The sequence below is a fragment of the Pyxicephalus adspersus genome, chromosome 5 (genome assembly GCF_032062135.1).
Source record: "Pyxicephalus adspersus chromosome 5, UCB_Pads_2.0, whole genome shotgun sequence".
Lineage (NCBI taxonomy): Eukaryota > Metazoa > Chordata > Amphibia > Anura > Pyxicephalidae > Pyxicephalus > Pyxicephalus adspersus.
The window spans coordinates 136760073-136781831 of NC_092862.1; the positions used below are offsets into that span (position 1 = coordinate 136760073).

General features: G+C 39.5%; 1 protein-coding gene across 2 annotated transcripts in view; it reads left to right on the forward strand.

The window, feature by feature from the left end:
• The window catches only part of ANKIB1 (ankyrin repeat and IBR domain containing 1), a 118975-nt gene that overhangs the window by 50724 nt on the left and 46492 nt on the right, over positions 1-21759 (forward strand). For both annotated transcript variants that reach the window (XM_072412849.1, XM_072412848.1), the window contains 3 exons: positions 8537-8837; positions 9517-9699; positions 14816-14933. In XM_072412849.1, coding sequence (XP_072268950.1) covers positions 8537-8837; positions 9517-9699; positions 14816-14933 — 602 coding nt within the window. The remainder of the gene's footprint in view (positions 1-8536; positions 8838-9516; positions 9700-14815; positions 14934-21759) is intronic.

Here is a 21759-nt window from a genome sequence, read left to right on the forward strand (position 1 = left end):
ATAGTTACATGTAGATGAGTTTTAGTATTCCTAGTTGTTACCCTCCAAAGGTATGGAGTCTAGTTTTGTAAAATCTATTAGAATGTCTAGTTTTTTTGTTTTTTTTTTTTTTTTTTTTAAGTGGGGCTATATATAAAAGCCAAATGCTTGGAAAGCAATTTTTCTTAAAGAAAATTCCTAAAAATGTCCTGGATGTCCAGAAGCAAAGGTGATCCTGGCCAGTGACCGAACAACATAGATGCCAGAAAACCATTCCGAGTGAGTTGTCGACGTCGTTTTTGTTACTATGACACAGTATTTAAATAGCACCAACATTTTATGCTGCGCTGTACAAAGTCCATACTCATATCACTAGCTGTACTCTAAAGGAGCTCACAATCTAATGTCCCTACCATAGTCATATGACATTAATACAGTCTAAGGTCAGTTTTGGGGTGAAGCCAATTAATCTAACTGCATGTTTTTGGAATGTATAAGGAAACCGGAGTACCCGAAGGAAACCCACACAATCACGGGGAGAACATGCAGTGGGCCACCTAGTATATAGAAAATAACATCAGCCCGGAACCAGAGATCTGTAACTGGAAAAAGCATGCAAAATTAAAACGTGGGATAGAAGGAACACTGAGACTTCTAGATCTATTTACTACTCAGTCGGGGAGAGAGGCACAGGAAAATTTTCCAGGAAAGAATGGTGAATTCTACATGCCGAACACCTAAACTTGCAAGCTTTTTTTCCCCTCTCCACCGGTATGGCTTCCAGCCGCTTATGTTTGACTTGCACCATTTAGATGAATTAAACAGTTGCCGCCAGTGTCTGCATTGGGAATTTCCTCTCTTTTATTGTTCTGATGTCATCTGTATAAGTTTGGATTTTCCATCACTTTCTGCTTAAAAGAGAGAAACAAGTTTGGCAATGATAGCAAGGCTGATTCTATGCAGGGAGGTAAGGTTATGCTTTCCGTAATAACCAATTGGACAAGTATTCTCAGCTATCATTCATACATTTCATAAAACTTCAACAGCTGCTAAACAAAAGCACAATAGCCGATGACAAATCTATAGAGCACCTGGCTCCACATGAGCAAAGTTTTGTTATTTTTCTTTTGTTTTAAAGACAAACCTTCCTTATGGACAAATACAAAGTTAACAGTACATGCCGGGGTCCCCAAATTTATTGAAGCCCTTGAATTAGTGTGACAGCCAGGCAACAAGCTTTTTAACAAAGAGGATAACATTAGCAGCCTTCATGTCCTACTGGCACAAGTTTTCTTTGAAACTATTGCAACATACAATACATACTATTATTGTTAATAAACAGTATTTGTATAGCGCCAACATACTAGTGAGCGCTGTACATTAAATAGGGTTTGCAAATGACAGACGATACAGAAGGAGAGGACCCTGTCAGAAGAGCTTACAATCTAAGAAACTAAACTTGAAGTGGTCATAGCAAATGTTAAATATGATGCATACTATCTACAACACTAATTCCAATAATTAATATAACCATTTACTCGCTATGATAATTTTTTTAGTTGTTGACCCTGCCAGTGGATCCATTATTTTGACATTTACCACAATAGGGCTTTAAAGCTCCATGATTTCATTTTGGGATGAACAGCGTTGTCACTCTGTGTGCTAGGTAATCATATGAACTTTTTTGAAAGGTTTGTAAAGCCCATCTCCAGGTAATTATTAAAGTAGATTTAAAGGCAATATGCAACCAGTGCCCTAATGACACTACCAAACATCCATATTCTTTTAAATAACCAATTCAGTAAAAATATAATAGCTTTTTATTTTTCCTTTATATGAGGTCACATGACAGCAAACTTTTTGCTTACCGTGGGTGATGCCAAAGCTGAATGGTGGCTGCTTGTTGGCTTGCCCTGGAACTTGCATATTTAACCGGAAACAGGCACAATTGACAGCTAATTGCTGTGGAAGAACAAAGCTCCTCTCTCACCTTTTCTAAACCCCAACAGCCCTATATCCTAACAAATAACAAAATTCATCTAAATAGTGCAATACAAGCATAAGTGGCTGGAAGTCGAAATGGTTGAAAGCAGGGAAAAACTTGCAACTTTAGGTGTTTTTTTTGTACGGTGAGAAAGCAATGCAGTTACCGCCCTCCACAGTAGGCAACCACGACCAATATTAGGGCCCTTCAATCACCATCTTGCCCATGGCTGTCCAAAGAATCAATGGGGGAAATTGACTACCAACTACCGTATATGAGCTTGGAGGATGTGGCTACTTGGTGACCTCCAGCTGCTTTCACCAACCATGTGACTTCAACCTTACTTTGCAAGGCAACAATCAAGCTGTACTTAACCAAGATTACCATACAGGCCCTTGCCAGGTTCATTTCTGGGTGCAGGGGACCAGTGCTGCAGACTCACCTGACCTCAAAATTTCCCATTGCTTCCTTTTCTCCTGGATCCTAAGAGCACCCTACCACTGGAATACCACTCAGAAGTATCTACATCACTGCCTGCTTGGCATGGACCCCTAAAGATGGATCCCTCCTCCTTAAACTAAAGATTATTCCACATGACAGCATCATGTGCTTTATGTGGCATATTATTTTATTTCATCAACTTTAAGAGTCAAACGAATAAAGCCCAAATCCACCATCAAAGCAATTTACCTTATTACACAAAGCAATGCACCAAAACATGTTAAATGCTTCTAAAATGCACATTCTGGATGACATTGTGGTGCGAATGCACAAAAATAAAGATGCTGGGCTTGTGGGTTTACCCATTTATACGGTCTCTGAACTCTTCAGTGAAGTCTAAGATCTTGATAAAGATACTTTAGTACATTATCCTCCATAAAATACTAAGCAGTGTTTGTTTAGAGGATTATAGATTTTTTGCTTCAAAGGAAATATTGTACAATAGGCGTCTGGCTAGAGGATTATATTATCTTGTATCTATGTTCATATCAGTCTGTCTTTATATTACCTTTACGTGAAGTTCAGTTAATAACTTGTGATTTGCACTTTGTCTCCTGGGTATTCCTGCTTGGGTTTTATTCATCCAAGCCCTTGACACTCCTTGCTTTATTGATTTGAGCATTGCAAGACCCAATTTTATTGTATATTTTTCAAATGCATTTGCATTTCCTGCCTTTGGATTACTTAAATCTATGCCAAGTAAATTTTCACATAAATACACACCGTGGTGTATGACTACCAGATTGGCCATCATTACTGAGTTAAACCCATTTTCCATTTAGAACTGCTGTGGTTCTTCATGGCATAGATTCACCAAGGTGCTGGAAACATTCCTTGTGATTTTGCTCCATATTGACACAATAAAGTTGCTGTCCATCCATGATGCAAAACTCCTGTTCCTCTGCATCCCAAAGGTGCTCTAATGGATTGAGGTTTAGTGACCATGGAGCACACATTTGAGTGTAGTGAACTCCATTATGTTCCATTAAGAAACCAGTTTAGGATGTTGGCTATGTGACATGACACATTATCCCTATGGAAGTACCTGTCAGCAGATGGGTACTGTGGTTAGGGAATGGACATGGTCGGCAACAATACTAAGATGAGCTGTGACATTTATTCAATGCTCAATTGGTACAATTGGACCCAACGTCAATATCCCCCACACTGTTACACCAGCCGGAACCATTGTTACACGGCAAGATGAATCCATGCTTTCATTTGTTGATGCCATATTCTGACCCTACCTTTTCAAACGTTGCAGCAGAAATCGGAACACATCAGGCAATCTTTCCAAAGTCCAATTTTGGTGAGCCCCTGAGAATTGTATCTCCAGGTGCCTGGTCTTAGAAGAGTGGCCCCCAGTGTGGTCTCCTGCTGTTGTAGCTTATCTGCTTCAAGGTTGGATGTGTTGCGGATTTAGAGATGCTCATCTTCCCCATCCTACTTAAAACTGAAATAAAATAAATATGGCTGTAGTCGGGCTTCAGAGCTTAATGGTGTAGCCCTCTCCTGTATGCATATCCTCTGTAAGGGAATGCTCCTTAGCAGTGGGCACATCTGCACCCAGGGCCTCCATTGTGGGAGATGTGAATTCAATCACTTATCTCATTATAAGCCTTAACATGTTAATGTCATTTCAGAAGTCATGCTCCATGTTTTTCATTCTGAAGCTTTCATTAAGATAATATTTGATGTTGCTACCATGAAAGTTCTTTTTCATTCATTCCTGATACTGGTTGAAATCATTCTATCCCTCGGTTGAACTCAGAATTGTCACCTTGGCAAACAAGTTTGCAGTAGAGACTGCAAGTGGCTTTTTCAACATATATTACGCAGGCATGGGCCATTTTTATCACCATCGGGAAAACCACCTTGAGAAATGCCATGCAGCCATTGCTGAAGCCCATGTACAAAATAGCTGCAGAAGAAAAGTTGCACAAAAAGCATCACTGAAATGCAACAAAAGACAAAAATTGAAAACAAATATTGACAAATATGGCAGCTGATATTGACACCTGGTGCTTTAACAAACTAAATACCCAGTTCAGTGTTCAACCTAGAAATATTATTTTTTTTAACTTGGGTGGGAAGAAAATGTAGACGGGTGGTAGCCCCCTATTGTGAACCAACCATCCAAAAACAGCCGGGTGATTACTGAAAAATGCCAGTTGGTGACCCCAGCTAAAAGGGGAGAACACTGCCGTTAGTCTTATACCACATGATGCCTTCTGCCAGTTTTGCAATTGCTTGGCCAACTAGTCCAAGTCTAAAGACATGGAAAGCATGTTAACCAAATGTTCCCACTTGATTATGGATTGGGGGATAGGTGAACCACAGAACAGATTGGACAGGCGATTGATTGCTTATTGTTCGTACACAACATGGCTTGTGTACTTCCAATATTTACCATCACATTCACTGAAAAACCCAAGAATTGGTTGTTTCTGATCAGTTGGCTGCTGAATTCACATAAATCCTGTATAAAATCGGAGCACAAGTGAAAATGCCGCAGTTTACTAGACCTTAGGATGTACATTTACCTAATAGTCCCTATGGAGAGGGATACAATGGTCTGCCATCATTATGTAAATCTTAGACCTCATTTTTTGCATATTATCACCTCTCCTGAGGTCCAGAAACCAAAGAAAGCAATGATACTCCATTATATCTAGAGATTTGCTTATTGCAATCTGTATACAGACCATCACATAGACCCCTGTTGTTCTTTCAATGTGGGTTTTATATTGTTTCCAGATATAAAGGACACTCACTAAGTCATTGCACTGAGACAGCTTCTAGTTTGACACAATGTTTTTTTTTTTCACTGCTAGCTCATTGCTGCTTTGGGAATATAAGACACAACCAATCCGTATAAGATTAATTAAAAATGGCAATCTTGCCCAAGGTTAACAAATAAGTCCTTTGTAGGCCGATTCTCTTGTCTGATGGGAAATCAAGCTTATCTAGAAATCCCTGGAAACCGGACGTTTCAACAGAGCCACGCTACTGTGAATTTTCTCAAATAAAAAGAACTAATTTAGAATTACAGTGAAGTCACTAAAATTAGATAAAGTTTCCCTCATGGTCACTATTTCATAGTTGTTTATCTTGCCGGCAGCTAACCCTTGCTTTATGTTTCGAAGTAGCCATACTTATTTAAAAGCAAAATGTAAAAATTCTTGTCTAAAAAGGTTTGTGTTCTCCCCTTCTTCTTGGCATAAAGACCACCCTGCGACCATGGAGTATGGTGGAAAAGTAAGTACATCCTTCCAATTGCTGCTCCCCCATACCGTCGGGTCATTGCTATTTTTAGACACCTCTGCTTGGGTTAGAGTTGGGCATAGACAGCTGATAGTTGATCACTTCCTGTGGTAAGATATATTGGAAATGGAACATGACCTTCCAAATTGGTTCTTCAGGTATCTCCAGTTGAGGCATGTCATCTGATATCATTCCTGTCATTAAAGAACACCCAGGGAAATCTTTGTTGAAGCAGCCAGAACCACCTGAACCCCCTTCCCTGCCAACCTGTTGAAGATCAGGACCACTGTGCCATGTATGAAAACCGTTTTCCTACACGTCCCCTGCACGGCGACAACTACTCCCCAACCAACAGTGGTTAGGCTTCTGGCTGAATGGAGAGCAGTGGTTGTAATGGCTTCATTTAGACACTTGTTTTCCTAATGCAACCTCAGACAAGAATACCCAACTCCTCAACATTCTTTTTTTGTAAAATTTAACATCAGCTATTGAGCTCTGTGAAAAGGCATTGCACAAAAGAGGAAATGCAGGAATACATGTGAACTGACCCTATGGATCCAACTGCTGAATGGACTGAAAAATACAAGATAGTGTCTCCTACCAGCATGATATAGAATTAAGGCTGGTAAAAAGGACTGTAAAAATAAAAGTAGAAAAAAAGGGGGTTTCAGGCTCAGATTTTTGTATATATTTTATATACAGATTTTTTTAAATCATTAATTATGTATTAGTATGTTCAAAATTCATACATAATTACAATGTACAATCAACAATAATGTTCAGTACCTTGTCCTGTTAACATTCATAGGAGTGGGATGATTATACTATACACATATGCAACTGCTACCTTAAAGAGATTAGCAATTAAAACGTTGTACCGAATGGGATGTTTATAACCTGACACGTTTCGCCGATGAGGCTTCTTCAGGGGTATGATTGTGGCAGTTGTATTTTAGATGTAAAGGTAATATGTGAACAAAAAAGTATCATGTAGTGTAAATATACATTACAATATTATCAATTGCAAAAAACATGGTCAGGGCAAAGGACTGAACATTATTGTTGATTGTACATTGTAATTATGTATGAATTTTGAATACTAATACATAGATATTGATTTGCTACAAAAATCTAGTTTTTCTTTCTACTTCAGTATTTTTTCATATAATTTAATTGAGGTGGCTCAGATTTAAGACTCTGTTAAGTCAGGTGAAGGCAACAAACCCCTAATATTAATAAGGACTCTTTACTAACACCTGCCCACCCACCCCTCTCCCTCTCCTGAACTAAAGCTAGATCTCCTAAATACATAAGTTGTAAAAAACTTTGTTGAAGTTTTCTTGACCTCTGCGGAGAGATCGCTTCTTCCACAAAGAGAGCAATGGCCTTTTTCCGCAACATGAAAATTGACAGTTTTGGTCTGATTGGTTACTATGACCCCGTCTTGCATTTTTTTACAAATCGCTCGTCTCTGCCATTACCGTATTCCATAAAAGTTCTACAGTTGCTAAGCAGCAGCAAAGGGAGCAGCGACAAATATATAAAGCTCCCAGCTTAAACTAAGGTAGATCTTTTCACAATCTATTTTCTTTTCAGACGTCTGAAGCAGTTTTCAGAAGCTAGCAGGTTTTGTCTTCCTCCTGTCCCTCCCTTGTTGTATTTACTAACATTTTTGTGTGGTGAGCAAACAAATGTCAAGTATTATACACGTCTTCTATGGCACTGCCTGAAAATTATATTTGTGGTACTGTAATTGTATGATCCTAATCCAACAAGTGCTGAGTTATCTATAAAGGGTCATTCCACCCATAAGTACTGTTTATGGTATAGGTAGAGTTTGGAGGGCTGAGAAAGCCCCCTGCTTTCTTCTACGCTATGGATTCTACAATTGAATTAAATCCATAGCATAATCCATCTGCATAAAATGTTTTTTTTTTTAAATGCAAACAGTGTTAATACCCAATTTCGACCATATATGTGGGTGGGAGAGGAAGAAGCCGTACAAAGAGTCGGTTTTTGTGTTTGGAAATGGCATGGTGAAATCAGAGTGACAAAGATACAAGCTTATCTCTGTGCTGCTTCTCCTTTTACTGCCCCACATGGGGGCCTGTCCTGGATGACATGGGTTCAAAGGAAGTGAATAAAAGCAGACTTTCCAGTAAAATGAAAGGTTCATCTACCTTGACTAGGCCCTTCCCCCCTTTTTGATTCCCCTATTGGTTCCCCTATTATATATCCCCTATTATATTCCCCTGTTGGTAAACCCGCTGGTAAGGGAAAAAGAAATAAACTTGCTTGCCTCTTCCTCACCTTAGTTGGGGGATGAATGCCACTTTGATTGGCAGTTAGGGTAAAATGCCACTTTGACTGGTAGTTGGCAGAAGAATGCCCCTAATATTGGTAGTTGGGGGAAGAATGCCCCTTGGATTGATAGATGAGGAAGAACACCCCTTACATTGGTAGTTGGGGGGGAAATGTTACACTTACAGACCGCTAAAAAGATCAATGTTGGTAGTTGGAGGAAGAATGCCCCTTGTATTGGTAATTGGGGGAAAGAATATCCCATAATCTAGTAATTGTGGGAGGGGGACAGATGACTAGCTTCATATATGCACACACCAGGAAAACCAGGTGGCCAAAAAAACCTCCCCCGCGTCCCACCCTACCACTTTGCATTTGTAATGTATGTGTGCGTGTGTGTATATTTAAATATATATATATATATATATATATATATATATATATATATAGTTTTGCTTTAAGCCTGTTCATGTCCCTTCAATATTCCCATCTTTTTGTTTGTTACAGGGCCTTTCTTTTTGGGAAAGATGGGAATCCCAACAAGCGCAACATTCATAATGAGAGTTCTATGCACTTACTTTGTATGGGATCCGATCTGCGGATCTCAGAAGGTGCTCTGGATCACCGCTTACCCCGACCAGTGGATGACGACCGCAGGAGGTCCGAGTGTTTACGGATGTTTCTAGAATGGAAAGGAGCAAAGCTTGACCATGGCGAGTACGAGAGGGCTGCACTCGAAGCCACGGACAATAAGAAGAACACACCCTTGCACTATGCTGCTGCCTCAGGGATGAAAAGTTGTGTTGAGGTAAGAGAATGATATATGTCAGGTAAATAAATGGGAATCAAGTAATATTCCATTTTGTCCATGGAAAAAATAAAGAACTGACTTAATTACCTGAGTTAATGGCTCCTGCTTAGCAGCCCAGAGTTCCCGGCCCATGCTTAGCAGCCCAGAGTTCCCGGCCCATGCTTAGCAGCCCAGAGTTCCCGGCCCATGCTTAGCAGCCAGAGTTCCCGGCCCATGCTTAGCAGCCCAGAGTTCCCGGCCCATGCTTAGCAGCCCAGAGTTCCCGGCCCATGCTTAGCAGCCCAGAGTTCCCGTCTCTGCTTTGCAACATAGTCTTCCTGCTATTTCCCTTCTTCCATGTGATAGATTGATAAGCAGAGTTAGCCTCTTGCATCTTATAAATTTTGGATAGTCCAACAGCAAGACTATTTTTTACCTAGAGATGTTTAAAATTCTGCTTGAGTAACAGCTATGGCTTACCATATCGATAAGGTGGAGGGACTGAGCATTATCATTCTGGAACCAGGAGTGTGTCTTTTGCAGGACTACCGAGTAAAAGCAGCCAACAGAAAAAAATCCAAGCCACCACATCTATGGGATAAAACATTTCTATATAAAAAGTTTTGTCCTTGACTTGACATAAACTTTAAGTAGGAAATAATGAGTGTTCTTGCACCTGTTTGTTATTTCTGAACAGCTACTAGTGAAGAATGGAAGCAACCTCTTTTCTGAAAATGAGAACAAGGACACCCCCTGTGACTGTGCTGAGAAACAGAACCACAAGGACCTGGCGCTTAAACTGGAGTCTCAGATGGTGTTCTCGCGGGACCCAGAGGCGGACGACATTGAAGCAGAGTACGCCGCCTTAGACAAGCGAGAGGTAGGCTTTGATTCATGTTAACATTAACTGTTTCTATATTAAACTACATTGGCACTATCTCGGAATAACATTTTACATTTTAACATTTACGTATATCATAATAACAGGAACCACTCTTCAGAATTTTGTCTTCTCTCTTAAAAGTCTTTAGGAGTTCATAGGCAGGTTATTCTGATCAAATACAGGCCAAAAGGAGGTAACGGCCATTTGCATCTGACAATGTATTGTGAAGGACCCTGGAAGCACCTGAAACCAATATCAAGTGTTCTGCATTAGACCATCTAAGCCTTGTACCAATGGGTTAATGATACTTTCATTCTAAGTCTCGTGACTTGTGTTTGCAAAAGGGACCTGTGCAAGGAAATCATTGACAAGCTGCATTATATGACCAAAGGTTTGTTGACCATCACACTTAGGTGTTTAACATCTTGTTCCAAAACCATCTGTTCTATCACTGTGCCAAATGATTACCATGAGGAAACCAGAATGAGAACGTCAGTACCAAATCAAAGGATCCAAAATTGGTAGATTTAATCCTTGCTTGCCTTCGTGAGGCTTATAAAGGAGGAATATAAAATTATATTAACTGGTAAGTAGAGGGAGGCAAATGTCATTGGGCGGCACAAATGGGGGTTCTAAAGGCCAGTGTGCTTTTGATTTGAAGTCGGACTTCTGCTGGACAGAAACACTCACTGGCACAGAAGGGTCAAAACTTCTGTTGGTTTTTTACTGTAGTCTGTGTCCTAAAAGGGGAATTTCCATTCACTTCCTGTCTACAGAGTCACAACAATAAGTACATGGAAATATCCCCAAAATGATAAAACGTCCCACCTCTGACTTTTATCCCAGGAACAAGGGTCTCCATTGGAAGATTTCCCCTCTACTCTTCTAACTACTGGACCTTTCCCCTCATTGTGTTCTACCTAACATTCACAGGAACAAATGGTGAGGTTAGATCACCCCAAAGGGAGTATAGAGAGTAAATAACCTCTGTTTTTCACCCCTAACTATTCTAAAACTAGAAACAAAATGGGGGTTATAATTAAAAAGCATTGAATGTGTTCCTGCATGCATTAGGCAAAGATGTCCTATAGTTTGTGCTGTAGACATTTAAAGATGTGCATGTCACTTACCTTCAGGAGATCTACAAGTTGCCCAGCAGGCACCCACCATGCAAAATATCAAATTTCTATTTGTAACTTCACCTGCCCTGGGTCACCTTCACCTGTCGTATGTAACATTATTGTCCCAGCGATCACACCAGCTCCTCCGTTCCATGATCATATTATTCTGCTGGGACCCACATAACTAATAATCCACCCTGGGGCCATTTATTTCTTTAGTGATTGCTTTACCTGCCTGGGTCACTCCATTCACCTAGATCCTTTATAACCTTAAAGCTCCACTTATTGCTTCCTCCGTCTAGGTCCCATTTAACTTATTATTCCAGTGATACTCTAACCATTTGAGTGCCATGTAACTTTGTAGTTCTAGTGATAACTCAAACTGTTTTAGTCCCATTTAACAATATTTTTTAGATCAATCCATCCACCTGGGTCATATTTAACATATTTCTCCAATGATTATTCTACTTATCTGAGTTCCATATACTGCTATTGTTATAGTATTCAATCCATCTTTCTGGGTACTGTATAATTGTATTGCTTACTGCATCTATCTGGGTCCCATATAACTTTATTATTCTAGTGATCACTGCACCAACCTGGGTCCCATATAACTTTATTACTTTAGTGATCACTATATAAACCTGGGTACCATATAATTTTATTACTCTAGGGATCACTGCACCCACCTGGGTCCTATATAACATTATTTCTCCAGTGATTATTCTACTTATCTGGATCTCATATAATGTTATTCCTATAGTGATCACTTCATCTTTCTGGGTACTGTATATTTGTCTGACTCTTGTGATCACTCTATCCGCCTGTTTTTTTACTTAATTGATCACTTCATTCCCCTGGATCTCATATACGTTCACTGCTGCAGTTATTACTCTATTCACCTGATACCCATTTTACTTAATTATTATTAATAATAAACAGGATTGTTTATAGTGCCAACATATTAGGCAGTGCTGTACCTTAAATAGGGGTTGCAAATGACCGACAGATACAGACAGTGACACAGGAGGAGGAGAGGACTCTGCCCTGAAGAGCTTACAATCTAGCAGGTGGGGGAAGTATCACACAATAGGAGGGGAGATATGTAGTGGTGGGAAGTAGTGAGGGTTTCAAAAGACAGAAGAAGATGGGTAGACAAGTTTGAAAAAATAGGTTTTGAGGGCTCTTTTAAATGAGCAGAAAGTAGGAGCAAGCCGAATAGGACGAGGAAGACCATTCCAGAGAGTCGGGGCAGCTCCAGAGAAGTCTTGTATCCGTGCGTGTGATGAGGTTATGAGTGAGGAAGTCATTAGTAGGTCATTAGAGGAGCGGAGAGAGCGGCTTAATATAGTTCTCTAAACAATTGTTTTTACTTCATCTATGGTCACCCAGATCTGGTCTTCCTAAAATCATCCTGGTGCAGTTGCCCAAACAACTTCCCCTCCCCGTTTCCTATAGTCCTGTAGCAGGTGTGCCACCAGTTGCAAAATTACGTGCCATTTCTTGAATGACTTTGCAAATGAAAGAGAAACATTTAAAAGAATCTGCATTCTGGGCTTACAGACTGCCCCGTCTTTTCTAAATGAAAGGAATAGCCATTTTGAAAGAAACCTAATTTTACCCTCTTCCTATCTGAATTGCACAGATGAATTGAGTAAATATTGTTAGCGTTCGTCAAAGGTCGCAGGTCGGATGTAAAATACCAGTTGCGGACTGGAGGCAGATGTGTATATGACGTCGCCCCCATCAAATATGAAATCAATAGTGATTTAGAAAATGCAGGATGTAGAATATGTGGGGTATAAAGCCAAAGCCTCAAATTATGTATCTATGTCACAAGCTGCCACAGGCAAAATATAGGCTTAATGATCTGCTGACAGCAGCACACAAAGTGTTTGACTCCTCACATGAAAGAAAGAAGACATCACCGGTTCATTTTAGAAAATCTGCTAGCCAGACTGCTTACGGAGAGATAGGGGAGATGTAATAATAGACTTGTATGCCTCGATGTATAGACTGCAAGACAGAGTTAGATAGCATTCTTCTAAATGAATAAAACATAGACAAATTGTAGCCGAAAATACAGCCCGGCCTTTACCATACACAGTGGAAGCAAAGGCAGATCAGTTCCAGTTGAGGAACATTACAGGTAGTTCCTGAGTTAAGAACATCCGACATACAGACGACTCCTAGATACGAACGGAGCTTACCTGCTTCTGGGAGGGAATGGGGGCATGACTTGCAGAAGAATTTTTTTTGTTGTTCTGCAGCCTCTTGTAACTCTTTAATGACCAAAACAAACTCTGCAGTTGTTTCTTTTTGGATATCAAAGTGCAGCTTGCTCCAGAAGTTATTAAATGTTTAGGCTCCATAAATTTTTTTTTTTTTTTGCTTTGTGATTAACTCACAGTGAGGATTTTATACAGTAACTGACACCACGCTGCCTAATAATATGTTGAGACAAACATCTGTCCTAATTGCATATATTAAAATAATGTACCTGTTCCGACTTACATACAAATTCAACTTAAGAACAAACCTACAGTCCCTATCTCGTATGTAACCCGGGGACTAACTGTATAATGTATTCTCAGTAAATTGCATATTTTGGGGTCTATTCATAAAGCAGGTTCCTAAAACATTCCTTGGTGGAAAATGTTCCAGATTCATGTGTTTCAATGGCATTAATTGATTCTCCACCAGGGAATGTCTGAGTCACTGCTTTATAAATAAACCTCAAAGTGTGTCATTCACTGAGAATCCCTATTTATTGTACAGCGCTGCATATTATGTTGGCGTTATATAAATCCTGTTTATTATTATTTTTATTATTAATAATAATAATAATAATAATACACTATAATGTTGCAAGTCAAGTGGAATCGCCTTGATTATGCTATTACAATATTTAGGTAAATGTCTCTTCTGCTACACGTAAATATATATATTTTTTTTTACTTCTATTCTGCATTTAGTTCTGTATTTTAAGATATCTGTAATTACGCCCTCTAGTGATCATCACTGTCTTAGCAAGTATAATAACATTCCTACTTAAAGCAGGACATCAGGTGAAGTTGTAGTCCCAGTATCCTAAATATGGTACCTGTTAGGGCTTGATTATTATGTAAAAACGTTTTTACCTACTTAAAGCTACCTAGGATTTAAGGAGACCATGTAACCAATTTAACTGCAGATAAAAGCACAGAAATTTTAGGGGTCTGATTTATTAAAGCTCTCCAAAACTATAAAAAAAATAGGCAGGGAATGGAATAGTCTCATTGTGAGCTAGAGGATAGCTCACATTGAGACTTTGCTATCCCCTGCTTATTCCACATTTCTAGGTTCAACATTCAAAATATTAATACAGGAACCATCAGGACTGTTCATCTGACTGTAAAACCCTCCTTCTCCCATCCCCCTTCAATCTGTTTCCACTAATTATTTACATTTCATCTTCCACACCAGTATACACACAAACAAGACTTTTAAGCTAACCCCTATCTCTCAGAACCTTTAAATCATTCTGCACCCTCCCCTGAGGAAGCCATACTGCGAAACGCGTCAGAAAACAGAGCCAACCCTATGATTGAATAGTTTCTGAGAATGTATAATCCTCATTTTTTTGTAATATATCATTCATTTATGCCAATTTCTAGCTTCACCTAGTAAACTATTGAAGTTGCCTCAAAAAGTCGTTCTCTTTCCTTTATTATGTCATTTACATTTAAGGCTTGGCAACCACTAACCAAGAAAAGGTTCCTTTTGGGTTTTTACCATTTTGCAATTTCTCTTTAACATTTGTTTTTATATATATTGTGTTCCTTTAAAGGCAAATACTTGATTAATGTCCCCATTCTTTAATCTCAAGAATCCAAATGATCTGAAATTGAAGCAACAACTAAATTCCCCCAAAGCTAAAGTTGATCTTTTTATTTTTGAAGTTTATTTACTGACATTGAATATCTCTCTTTGTGTGATCTCTCCACCTAAAGCCATACGAAGGACTTCGTCCGCAGGATCTGCGCCGTCTGAAGGACATGCTGATCGTGGAAACGGCTGACATGCTGCAGGCCCCCCTGTTCACTGCGGAGGCATTGCTCCGAGCGCACGGTAATTATACCCGGACATTGTGGTGTGCCATCTGAGGATCTAATTAAAAATCGGGATATTTCTGTTCAGATTGTGCTGCTATTTAAATACTCCAATGCAAGTTCTGCTGATGTCTAGAAATCCTTGTGACGCATATTGAAGGAAGGACATGTACTATCCCTTTTTATTTACACCGGCCTAATGATTCATCATCGCAGCCTTTTTCTTTCACTTTCATGCTGATACGTAAAAGTAAAAGTTACCTTTAAACTTTGATTACAGCATGGTATTGCATTCACTCTTGCAAAACCTGGTCATTCCGTATATTCTGGGAGTCAGCTGACCTAATTTTTGGTCACATAACATTACTGAGGAGCGTAGCACTGCCCCCACAGATACCCTAGGTCATAACACTGCACCTCCACAGGCTCCCTAAGTCACAACACTGCCCCCACAGGCACCCCAGATCATAACACTTCCCCCACAGACTCCTTAGATCAAGGGTGTCCAAACTTTTTGCAAAGAGGGCCAGATTTGGTGAGGTGAAAATGTGTGAGGGCCGACCATTCAGCATGTACACAGGGTTAGTATGGGCGTGGTTCCGCACACACATTCCAGGGTGACATGTGGGTTCCCTGTTCACGGAGTCCGGTATCAGTGCGGGCTCCGTGCAGAGCACATTCCTGGAATCAGAGTGGTCGTGGTCCATGTGGGTCCCGCACAGCTTACGCCCACTATAATGACATAGGGGATTCCCTGTGCACACATGGGGACTCCCATCCTGCCGATTATGCCCGCTAAATAGCAGGCCAATAATTGCAAGGTGGTTGATCAACTCTAATGAAATATAAAATAGCTTTTTTGTACGTGTGTATTTTATACTGTGGTCAACAGTGCTGGCCAGCCGCATATTATTGGTTTTATGACAGAGCCTGCGGGCCGGTGGAAATCTGAACATAGGCTGCAATTGGCCCCCGGGCCAAACTTTGGACATGCCTGCCTTAGATCATATTACCGCCCCGGCAGGCACCCCAGAATATAACACACACATGTGCTGTAGCCAGTGTCATTATCTGAAGCTGGTAGGAACCTACTGAATCCTAACATATATATTTGATGTAAATAATTTTATCAGTGTATAATAATGTTTTTTTAACTTTATCATGTACAGTTTGTAATTATGTATTTATATAAAGGGGTCTTCATTGCTGATTTTATATGCAGTCTGGTTCTTTGTTGTCTTTGCTAATTTACTGCAAATCTTGCATGCAGGGTGCAGCTGCTTGAAAACAGTTGACCCTCTGCAGGGTCTAATAATGTTAAACTGCCACATTGCTCTTCTGATCATGTGATCTTTTACCTAGGCATTAGAACACAAGAGGAGGTCACAATTTTTTTTTTTATTTACAGCAATAAGGGCAATTTAGCTAAATTTATTTTTTTTTCCTGTATACAAAGATAAAACTGCTGCAAAATAGAAGGACAGTGAAGGGCGACTCTGCCAGTGTCTTCAATCATTATGATTTGATTGTATCTTTGATGTCTAAGCCCCGCCCATCTCTGGGACTTGCAATCCTCATAACTGATTGAGCACCTAATGTTACTATGGAAACTAGAAACCTTGAATATTGATGGCCGATAAAGACCAATAGGCCGGTCCGGGTCGACTATTTTGCTTTTAATGACTCTGGACCGATTTGTGTTTCTCAAAGGCATTTTTGCATTTGGTTAATATTGATTTTTCCACTGCACCGAGAGGAAGATAATACTGAGGATTACAGCTGCCTCCTTTCCTTTGGAAATTGTAAGAGTTGAGTGTATGAAGAATTAAATGAAAGCTCAGCTCTGGGCTAATTTATATTAGAAAAAAGAAAAGCGGCTCAGGCTGCAGTACTTACCTTAAATCCAGCACCGTCCCCCCACAGTACTAATTTAACACAAGAAGTCTTCAGTCCAGAAGACTGAGGGGCAGGGAGTCACTTGCCAGATGTCAGAGGGGGTTTTTGCATCCAAAAGCGTAATAATTCAGATATCATTCATGACATCAGCCTTGTTCTCTGCATTATTATTGGATTAGAAGAGGAAGGGGTCCAACTTGTCACATGACCAACCTAAAGACATCTGAGATAAGGTGTATATATAGATATAAAATATAAATATATTATATTTCTATATATACATATCTATATATATATCTAATATATATAAATAGGAGAGCTGAGAATGGGGAACATTATATTTTAAACATTAATATTTATTCTCCCAAGAATTTTTTTTAGCTTGGTGGGGGGGGGGGGGAGTTGTAGCTGGGTGGTCAAAAAGTGGGCAGGCAAAGTGTATTTTAAATTTACTTTAATTTAAGTACTGGCAGGCTGCTACTCTCACTGGCATCTCTCTCCATGAGCAGCAGTTTTTATGACAGCCAGGTGGCTACTGAAAAGTGCCGGGTGGTGCGCCCAGCTGAAACAGGCCGGGGAGAAATGATGCATAACATTCCGACAGTAGTTTCTCCAGAACCTGCATGTATTGCAGCCAAGTCTGTGCAAGATCAGCTTGATTGCTGTTCATTGCTCCAACTAATTTTGAACTCTTTAGAAAGGAGTGTTCCTTAAAGTGGAACTAAACTAAAAACAAAAAACTACACTTACCTTTAGTCCCTCGGTGCTGGTCCTTCCCATGATCCGGTCCTGCATAGTCTTGAAATTCCTCTTTGTTTCGGGTCGCTGCCATCTTCTATCTTCTCTTCCATCTTCACTGTGGCAATCAAGACTTAAAGGGGCAGTGCTGCACTTAAAAAGTCAAAAAACAACAACAACATTTTTACTTTACATAGAAGGGTTATCTACCCTTCTATGTTAAGTAAAAATGTTGAGTTTAGGTACATTGAATGGATGCTCAAGCCTTCCTGTACACCCCCCTTTAATTCTTTGCTTCCAGTCCCTTCCTTTGAGGTCATGACTTGGAAAGCTTTTTTATCTCACTCAGTGCACTTGGGAATTGTCTGAGCAAAGACTTCATTGAGTTTTTTTTCCCAGGCTCCTGAGCGTATTTTGCCATTTCATTTTTATTTATTTTTTTCATTTTATTATACACGTTTACAACCTCTTCCTATTTCTTGATGATCCTTGTTATTTGCTTATTCTGACCTTTTACCGGTTGGACCACATCTGTGCCTGAAACAATTTGTTTCGAGTTTCAGTCAGCTGCTGCCACCCCAAATGTAACTGGATGCCCCAAAATCTCATTATATCATGTTGAATGTTATGGTGAACCCCATGCAATCCTTTGGACCCTGTGCCACTGCCCTGTTGACCCAAAAAGTCAACTACCTTCATACTAGATTGTAAGCTGTTCAGGGCAGGGTCCTCTCCTCCTCCTGTGTCACTGTCTGCATCTGTCTGTCATTTGCAACCCCTATTTAATGTAGAGCGCTGCTTAATATGTTGGCGCTATATAAATTCTGTTTAATAATAATATTAATAATGTCATATGCTTTCTGAATCTCTTAAATTGGAATTGGCATGCAGTTTAAAAGTTCTGAATTCAGTTGCTTTAAAAAGCCTGGACAGAGGAAGCAATAAAATCCTGAAAAAAGATTTGAACTCAGAACGGTGGCTCAGTGGTTAGCGCTGAGTCCCAGGTTCGAATCTCAGCCAGGACACGATCTGCATGGAGTTTGCAGGTTTTCCCCGTATTTGTTTTATTTCCTCCGGGTACTCCGGTTTCCTCCCACACTCAGTTAGGTTTTTTGGCTTCTCCCCAAAATTGACCTGACTGTAATAATGACATATGACTATGGTAGGGACATTAGATTGTGAGCTCTTTGAGGGACAGCTAGTGACATGACTATGAACATTGTACAGCACTGCATAATATGTCAGCGCTTTATAAATACTGTGTAATAATAATAATAACTCCTCACCTCTAGGGTTTCCACCTTTTTGGGAGGGATAAAAACAAAAAACACAACCTGCCTTTCTTTCATTAACATTGGCAGTAAGTCCCATTTCCCCGTCCAGGTTGCAAGCCGGCTCACCACTGTATTGAAAACTACAAAAATAATAAAAGTTTTGGGTTTAGATGCCTTTAGGATTTCAGTTTGACTTGAGTGTATCTTTAAAAAACTGAGCAGCCACAGAGGGTGAGGTATAAGGAGAACCCAGAAAAACGAATTTACTTTTCATTACCCCGCTTGCCATTTTATTACATTAACAAATTTGTCTTGCTTTATTGCTTCACGGAATATGATGGATAGTGGTAATAAGACAGAGAGACTGTTCTTCCTCCAGATCATGATCTCTGAAGGCTGAGCGGATTATCCCCAAGCTCCATGCAATGTGTCACTATCGCAGGCTGGAGATGCTATCGCATGGATGCAGGAACGCGTTTCGTGTTGCCTTAGTAATGTTGCAGTAACCCAGTAACACAGTTGGCTGCCTCTCACCACGGCTGCCGCTGGATTGTGCAAGTCATTAGCGAAGGAATGTTTTTTGTTTTTGAAGACCTCTTCACTAAAGGATAATGACACAGACATCAATTCCTTCTTGTGGATAATTGTCTACTGAGCCAAGAGATGCGGGAAACATCATTTGCTCCTTGGAATCATTTCATTAACTAGCCGCACCTGAATTATCACAGTAGAGGAACATCTCCATAAAGTTGTTGGGAGGTAAAATTGTCAAACACTTTAATTATAAAATGGGCATCTGATATTTACAGGAGTGCCATGTAGAAAAATGGTCATTTATGAGCCTTATGGAAGCCATTTCTCTAAGGAGCATTAGAATGGTGCAGTCCATGGGTCATTTTTTATCAACTCAGCAAAGGCTCCTGAAATTATAAGACCCCCAATTATAACTATTAACATCCTCTAAAATACCCACATTTCTGCGTGATAGGTGGGGTCAACATGTCCTGTGCCTCCCTTTCCCCCAAAGTGCTTAAAGTAGAACTAAACTAAAAACAAAAAAATGACACTTGCCTTGCCAATCCTGCAGGTCCCTCAGTGGCGATGGTCCTTCCCGCGATCTAGTCCTGCGTCGTCCTGGAATTCTTCTTCCCCCTGGCGTGGAGGAAGCGTCGTGCGCCGCCATCTTCGATCTTCACTTCCGTCTTCTTCTTCAGTCTTCTTTCTCCGTCACTCATCTTGCACTGCGCAGGTGTGAGATTGGTTGACATAGCCATTGTGAAGGGGAAAAAAGAGAGACGATTTCACTGTGCATGCGTGAGATCGTCATCTCTCTCCCCTAAGAAGAAAAATGCCCTTTCTGCCCATGCCTGAGATCAGGGCATGCGCAGAAGCAGCAGCCAGAGCCTCCCGGGATGCATCACATAGATGTCCCAGGAGGGTCTGCGCTCCCATTAAGTCTTGATCTTATTGCAAAAAACATTTTTACCTTGAGTTTAGGTATGCTTTAACCATGCAACAACCATCAAATAGGTTAGAAGGCAATATGCATATACTGACCTAAGTAGGAGCTTCTGGCTGCAATGGTTTATTTACGCAGGAGCTTTGCATGCTTGTTTGCAATATATACTTAAATATTTGGTATATGGAGATAACCTAGAATTCCAGTACCATATGCATATCTAACCTTTACATTTACACTGTGGGGGCGGTGTTATGATCTGGGGTCTTTCTTTCTTTTCTTTTCTTTCTTTCTTATTCTTTCTTTCTTTCTTTCTTTCTTATTCTTTCTTTCTTTCTTTCTTTCTTTTTCTTTCTTTTTCTTTCTTTCAACCTTCTTCACTGTTTTTTTTCTACCCTTTCATTTCCCTTTTCTTTTCTTCCTCTCTCACTTTCATCATTTATTCTTTTTTACCTTTCTTCCCTTCTTCTTTAACCCCTAGCATTCTAATGCCGTCCACATTTCCATGCAAAAAGCGTTACATTTTATACTATAATTCCTAGGGATAACTCACTGAAACATGTCCAATATTTAATAAATTTAATAATAAACTTTAATTAAAAAAAACACAAAAATCTGTAAAAAACAGATTTATCAACTTCATAAATGGATTTTAACGGCACCAAATTTAATTTACTATATCTTGTAGACATCAAGTTATCAAGTTTATTATACATTTAAAAAATTATATAGACAAGACTTTTTGTTATTAACAATTCTAATTAAGGTAATATATTAATTGTCCCCTTATAATTGAGGAAGCAAAATTGTGTTATGAAACGCATCAAAAAATGAAAATGATAATATCGTCATTAGAATTGTTTATAACAAAAATTGTATACTCATCTCTTGTCTATATATTGTTTTAAATGTATATAAAACTATGTTTTTATGATGAATTGATGTCTACAAGATATAATTATTGAAATTTGGTGTGTTACAATCCATTTATGAATTTGCTAAATAAACAATAAATACCTAAATTCTAAAGAAAAATAAAAAAATGTGGCACAACATGGACGGTAAGCCTTGATGTATTAAAAAAGACGTCAGTATTTTAGTTTCCCTGTTTGTTCCAAGCCTAAATGGAGCTGTATTGGTCAAAAAAAACAAAAGAGAATGTTAAGTGCAGAGTATAGCTAGAAAGTTTTTGTGCATTCAAATGTAAAATTTACATTTGATATGTTACAAAGAGTTTGAATTTTGTACCTGGACTTTAACATAATGGCTGTGGGTTTTTATATTAATAAAGAGATGGGTGATGGCAGCAAATCAAGGTAATAATAAAGCAATAGCAGCCTTTACATAATCATTTCCATATGTCTTCCCATGGTAAAAGTCAGAAATATGATGGTATGGGAACACACAGCCTTTCTTCGTTCTAACAGCCTCATGTGAGCATAGTAGAAGCCAGGTGGTAAATATGGCTGAAAAATGGC